Here is a 6,757-nt window from a genome sequence, read left to right on the forward strand (position 1 = left end):
TGTTGTGCCACGCTGTGGTGTTGTTGTGCCACGCTGTGGTGTTGTTGTGCCACGCTGTGGTGTTGTTGTGCCACGCTGTGGTGTTGTTGTGCCACGCTGTGGTGTTGTTGTGCCACGCTGTGGTGTTGTTGTGCCACGCTGTGGTGTTGTTGTGCCACGCTGTGGTGTTGTTGTGTTACCCCAGTGCCACGTTGCTCTGTGCCACGTTGCTCTGTGCCACGTTGTGCCAACGCTGTACCGTCTTGTGTCAAGTTGTGCCACAGTCTTGTGCAACACTGCACCATGCCACACTGTGCCGTATTGTGCCAAGCTGTGCCGTGTCCTGCTGTGCCAGCCTGTTGTTCTATGCCACGTTCTGCCTTGCTGTGTTGCATTGTGCCACGTTGCGCCAAGTCGTGCCGTGCCATGCTGTCATGTCGTGCCGTGCCATGCTGTCATGTCGTGCCGTGCCATGCTGTCATGTCGTGCCGTGCCATGCTGTCATGTCGTGCCGTGCCATGCTGTCATGTCGTGCCGTGCCATGCCACGTGATGCCAGACCATGCCGTGCCACAGGTGTCAGCCATGCGCTGCGGTGTGCTGCCCATCTCCCGTGCTGCGCTGCTGCTGGGGGACATCGCCTACTTCGACTTCCGTGGTGAGGTGGAGGACGAAGCCGACCGGGTTGAGCTGCAGAAGTGCCTCGGCCCCACCTGCAAGGTGGGTCTGGGGGGGGTCACAGTGCTGGTAACAGCCCCCCCCCAGCCCAACACACTGTGCTGATGCTCCTTTGCCACCGCAGATCCTGGTGCTGCGCAACCACGGGGTGCTGGCGCTGGGTGACACGGCCGAGGAGGCTTTCTACAGCATCTTCCACCTGCAGGCAGCCTGCGAGGTGCAGGTGAGAGCTGCCCCCAAAATGGGGGCCCGCAGTGCCCTGGGATGGTGCATGGAGCTGGGCATGGTCTCAGCCATCAGTGCAGTGCTCCCAGCACCATGCACTGAGCTGTGCGTGGTCTCAGCCATCAGTGCAGTGCTCCCAGCACCACGCACTGAGCTGTGTTTGGTCTCAGCCATCAGTGCAGTGCTCCCAGCACCATGCACTGAGCTGTGCACGGTCTCAGCCACCAGTGCAGTGCTCCCAGCACCATGCATGCTCTCATCCATCGATGCGATACCCCCCGCACCATACACAGCTCTGTGCACGGTCTCAGCCACTACTAAATGCCCTCAGCACCATGCACGGTCTCAGCTATCAGTGAAATACTCCCTCCACCATACACACACAAAGCTGTGCATGCTCTCAGCACCACGCACTGAGCTCTTTTGCATGCTCTCAGCCATCGATGCGATACCCCCTGCACCATGCACAGCTCTGCGCAAAGTCTCAGCCACCGCCGCAATGCTGCAGGTGTCGGCGCTGGCGAGTGCAGGTGGTGCAGAGAACCTCATCGTGCTGGAACGTGCCAAGCACCGTCCCCACGAGGTGGGTTCCGTGCGCTGGGCTGGCAGCACCTTCGGCCCCATGCAGAAGAGCCGGTTGGGCGAGCACGAATTTGAAGCCCTGATGAGGATGCTGGACAACCTGGTGAGCACCTGCGAGCGAGCGCACGGCGTCCCTCCATCCCTTCAAACCACCCTGAGAAAATAACTCACAGGACTCGATACCGCTTTGCTCTGCAGGGCTACCGCACCGGCTACACCTATCGCTACCCCTTCGTGCAAGAGAAAAGCAAACCCAAAAGCGATGTGCTCATCCCTGCCACGGTGACAGCCTTCGTCTTCGAGGAGGAGGCCATGCCCACGCCTGCGCTGCGGCAGCACGCACAGAAGCAGCAGAAGGAGAAGACGCGGTGGCTCAACACACCCAACACGTACCTGCGGGTCGAGGAGCAGCAGGGAGGCCAGAAGACCAAGACGACCGTATGGGGCTGTTGGGTTCTTTGGGGTTTTGGCTCCAGCTGATTGCTCCTGGGGGGGCTTGTTGATAAAAAGGAGGTAGGGAATGCTTGGAGTGCTGGTTCCACCAAAAATGGGTGAGCAGAGAGAGCCCACAGGGGTTCTCCAGGAGTGAGAAATGCTTGGTGTGCCCACCTCAGTTGCCTGAAGTGGGCACACTCAGCATGTCTGCCTTTATTTGCCCCGTGTCTGCCTTTATTTGCCCCGTGTCTGCCTTTATTTGCCCCGTGTCTGCCTTTATTTGCCCCACGGCGCCTTTTATTCTAGAAGCCCACTGCCAGCACCCAGTGCTTTGCTGGGGTTTCCTTTCTCTGCAGCACGTTTGGCACAGTCTCTTCTCTCTGCAAGATGCATTTATTCATCAGCTTTAATATCCTGGTGCCATGCATTTATTGGGCTTTCCTCCTGCCACGCCATGCCTTTGTCAGGGTTTGCTCTCCCCGTGCCATATATTTATTGAGGTTTGCTCTCATCTATCAAGTTCTCCTCTCTCTCCATGCCATGCATTAATTGGGGTTTCCTCCCAGCGCCTCACAAATGGGGTTTGCTCCCAATGATGCGAGTCAGGGTTTGCTATCCATGACACACAGCTTTCGAGGTTTCCTCTCTTAATGCCATGTACTTACTGGAGTTACTTCTCAAAACCATTCTTTTATCAGGGCTTGCTCTCAATGCCATGCACTTATTAGGGCTTCCTCTCTCAATGCCGTGTGTTTATTGGGGTTGCCACTCAAAGCCATGCATTTATTAAGGTTTCCTCTTGATGACACGTATTTATTGGGGCTTGCTTCCTCCTTGCCATGCCATGCATTTATCCGGGTTTCCTCTCTCAGTACCATGCATTTGTTGGGGCAATTACTGGGGTTTCCTCTCTCCATGCCATGAATTCACTTGGGTTTGCTCTCCATGCCGTGCATCTCTGGATGTTCCCCCTTCCTCTCCGCGCAGTGGCTGAAGGCTGACGAGGTGGAGAAGGGCAGCAGTGGTACAGCCATCCGCATTGAGAACCCCAACCAGTTTGTGCCCCTCTACACCGACCCTCAGGAGGTGCTGGAGATGAGGAACAAGGTGCGTTGCCATCTGGGTGACCCTGGATGTGGGGTCCCGAGGACGACAGGTCCATGTTTTCCCATCCTCTCTCTGCACCTCTCTTGTAGATCCGTGAGCAGAACCGCCAGGACGTGAAGTCTGCAGGGCCGCAGTCCCAGCTGCTGGCCAGTGTGATCGCCGAGACGAGCCGCAGCCCCGTACGTCCCCCATGTCCCCACGTCCCCCTTCCTCCTCATGCCAGGGGGTGACGCTGCTATTTGGGGGGGGGTTCAGTCCACAGAAAGCCATTTGGGGGATGCTGAGACCAAAAACCCATCCCAAGAGGAGGCCCCCGCTGAGCCGGAGCCCCCGAACCCCTTCAGCCAGCTCACGGACCAGGAGCTGGAGGAGTACAAGCGGGAGGTGGAGAGGAAGAAGCTGGGGCTGCACGGTACGAGCTGGGGGGACCGTGTGCATCCCAGAGCCCCATTATGGGGTCTGTAGCCATCTGTCTGTCTGCAGGAGACAAGGAGGAAGAGGAGACCCAGGCATCCCCCCCAAAATCACCACCGGGGTCCCCAAAATCCCCCAATAAAAGTGCAGCCCTGGAGGGTCCGGAGGGTGAGTGGGGTGTGGGCGGACAGGGCTGAAGAGCAAAACCCCTGTGGAAAACGTGGGTAAACATCAGCAGTGCCTTCGTGCTGCCCCACAGCAGTGGGGATGCACAACGGCACCATACCTGCTGCCTCCCTTTATGGTCAATGCAGGATTTTGGCACTCACCAGGGGGGCTCTGCGGGGGCTCCCAGCGTCGTTACCCACACATCGCGTGCATCTGTTGTATGCAAGCTACACGGGTCAGGGCATGGGGGGGCGGTGGTGGGGGCTGCTGGCTGTCTCATCGTGTCTCATGGTGTCCGTCTGTCTGTCTGTCTCCACAACGTCTTCCTTTCTCTTTCCTCCATGTGTCGCTTTCACCCCAGGAGTTCCCCCTGACTCCGAATGCTTATCACTGTAGTAAGTACGGAGGGGCCGGGCTCCAGCAGCCCGCTCAGCGCCTGCAGCAGGACGTGCCTTGGGTTGCCTTGCTGGTGTTGCCCGCTTTGTTCCATCGCTGAGGCCGGGATGCAGGGCTCTGCCCGATGTTTCATCCTGTGGGGAGGGGAAAGGCTCAGGGAAGCGGTGTGTCGGGTCCCGGCGCGCTGTGCTGCGCTTACAGGGTTGGATCCTGCTCCTGCCCGGGGTGACACGGGGAGGGCGATGCCGGCTGGCAGCCCTGCAGCACTCACCTCTCCCTCTCCCTTTGTCAAGGTGACAAGAAGGTGGAGGATGGCCAAGCTCCGGCCGATTCCTCCGCCGAAAAGGAGCCGCCTGCGGTGGTCAATGGGAAGGATGAGGAGCAGAGCACCGAGGAGAGCAAAGGGGGGGACCAGACAAGCACCCCGGCCAACCCAGAGCAGGATGTCCCCAAGGAGAAGACCGAGACGGTGACCAGCACCCCCGTCTCCCCCGAAGGCTCACCCTCCAAATCACCCTCCAAGAAGAAGAAGAAATTCCGGACCCCGTCCTTCCTGAAAAAGGGCAAAAAGAAGGAAAAGATCGAATCTTGAGCCTCCCTCCCCGTGGCTTTGGCCGAGCGTCTTTCCAGACGGATGTGTCTGCGCCGTGCGTCTGGCCGTGGCGCAGCCAAAAACCCTGGAGGTGAACAATCCGGGAGCCCCCGGCACGAGGCACCAAGTCCCCCCCGTCACCCGCTTCGGAGGTGGCCACCGAGCTCACCGAGAGAATTTGGCCCCTGTCTGCTGCTTGGGGAAATACCCACCGCCACGTCCCCGCTCCCACCAGCACTCCCCCGTCTCTCCCAGGCACCCACGTGGGCTATGAGGTTTGTTTATCCCACCCGCTGCTTGTAGAGCCCTCGTGCAACGCGGGGGCACAGCCCGGATGCGCTTGGTTTCGAGAAAGAAAAGGGTGTGTTGTCGCTGTTTTTGGGTCTTTGAAGAAAACATTTTGTTTCACGCTCTGCTGGAATGGCGCTGGCTTCGCCCCTGGCATCTCTTTGCCAGGGTGATGGGATGGAGCCCAACACCGGAGGATTGCTCTCCCCGAAGGAGAGCACCTGGGACACTTTCCTTCTCGGATTGCAATCTTACCCCAGGGCTGTGAGCCACCTCCGTCCCCTTCTCCTGGTGCCACACTCACACGTTTGCTGCCTGGTGGAGAGCAGCAGGATTTTTGCACCGCACCTGAGAACACAGAAGACAAAGAGCCTCGGGGCAGAATCATGTAAAACTGAGCAAACTTCACTCACTAAGTGCTACTTTGGGATGAACACGTGCTGCCAATTCACTTCAGTAGGAGGCACTGCCCTGGTCCCCCCACACCGTGTTGATGAGTGCCTGCACACGTAAAGAGCACGAGAGCCCCGAGGCCGAACCGCTGCTTAGCCCAGCTCTGGATTCCTGAGTACACACACAGATCCTCCCCGGCCTTCCCCCAGCCTCACCTCCCCATGCCCAGCCATACAACCCAAAGGGAAGAAGAAAAAGCAGCTCTGCAGCCTGGAAAAGTCTGGTGGCTTTTTTGGGGTGGGGGTCATTTAAGGTAGAATGCAGGGCTGCTGCAGGCAGGAGATGGAGAGGAGGAAATGCCTAAGATAGGGTTGGTTTTCTTTATGGGGCTGCAGTTTGGGGTGTGCCAAGCAAATTCTAATGGGGAAAGTCAAAAAATTGCAAAACCACAACCTCAGCAGGAACGTCCTCCCCCAGCAGTGGGGTTTTGCAGCCTGAGAGTCTTTGCTGTGCCCCCTGTGTCCTCGCTGGCATTCTGCTAGAGGCTGCAGAATGGATTCTGTTGGAGGGGAACCTTACAGACTGCCTGGTTCCACACCCTGCCCTCAGCCCGTCCATCTCCAGGATGGGGCACTCCCAGCTCTGGGCAGCATTGCCTCACTGCCCTCTGCGTAAAGAATCTCCTGCTGCCTAAATCTAACCTCAATCTCCCATCTTCTAGCTCGAAGCCATTCCCCCTTGCCCTGCTGCCATCAGAAAGTCGCTCTTTGTCCTGTTGATGAGCTCCCTTTAAGCACTGGAGAGTTACAGAGAGGTTTCCCTTCGGCTGCCCTCAGCCTTTCTTCCCAGGGTTCACCCACAGCTCTCCTTTCATTTTCCCTTGCTGCTTTTTCTCCTCTCCCGTGCCTCACCGTGGCCCTCAGCACCCCTGAGCCCACCACCCCACGGTGGGTTTTTGGCTCCCATTTCCAGGGCTGTGGCTGGAATGGAGTCATCCCAGCCAAAGTGCCGGGCTGGGAGCAGAGGATGAGGCAAAGAAAAGGCTTTGGGGCACCATCACAGCACTGAAGGATGCCTGAAGGCCCCGTGGCGGTTGGTGGCCGTGGGGTTGGGCTGCAGGTCGGTGCTGGGAGCACTGTGTAACGCCTGCCTGTACATAAATAAACCCCGTGTTCGGCCCCAGTGCGCTCAGAGTCCATGGAGGGATGCGGTGGGGTGGGGTGGGGTTTTGGGGATGGCTCCGTGTGGTGGTGCTGACGCACCCCAGCCTCGCAGCGGTCCTGGCCCCAAGACCTTCTCGCTTCTGGAGGCCGAGAGGGGCTGCCCGAGGCGGAGCACAGCGCGATTCGCCCCTCCCGGAACGTTTTGGTGGGGGAACCAAAGCGTTGCGGTGCTGTTTCCAGACGGAGCGGGGAGAGAACGGAGCGGAGGACCGGAAGTGGGGGGCTGCGGGCGGAAGTGGGGCGGAGGGGCGGTGCCATGGGACGCAGCCGGTCCCGCT

General features: G+C 58.9%; 1 protein-coding gene across 1 annotated transcript in view; it reads left to right on the forward strand.

Annotated features, from left to right (window-relative positions):
* ADD2 (adducin 2) overlaps nucleotides 1-6,434 on the forward strand; it is a 16,639-nt gene extending 10,205 nt beyond the window's left edge. The window contains 9 exon segments of the mRNA XM_019622592.2: nucleotides 96-698; nucleotides 781-879; nucleotides 1,390-1,566; nucleotides 1,662-1,901; nucleotides 2,886-3,005; nucleotides 3,095-3,184; nucleotides 3,261-3,417; nucleotides 3,489-3,587; nucleotides 4,277-6,434. Of these exon segments, the coding sequence (XP_019478137.1) occupies nucleotides 96-698; nucleotides 781-879; nucleotides 1,390-1,566; nucleotides 1,662-1,901; nucleotides 2,886-3,005; nucleotides 3,095-3,184; nucleotides 3,261-3,417; nucleotides 3,489-3,587; nucleotides 4,277-4,575 (1,884 nt within the window). The 3' untranslated portion in view covers nucleotides 4,576-6,434.
* The last annotated feature ends 323 nt before the right edge of the window (nucleotides 6,435-6,757 follow it).

This window comes from Meleagris gallopavo, chromosome 24 (genome assembly GCF_000146605.3).
Source record: "Meleagris gallopavo isolate NT-WF06-2002-E0010 breed Aviagen turkey brand Nicholas breeding stock chromosome 24, Turkey_5.1, whole genome shotgun sequence".
Classification (NCBI taxonomy): domain Eukaryota; kingdom Metazoa; phylum Chordata; class Aves; order Galliformes; family Phasianidae; genus Meleagris; species Meleagris gallopavo.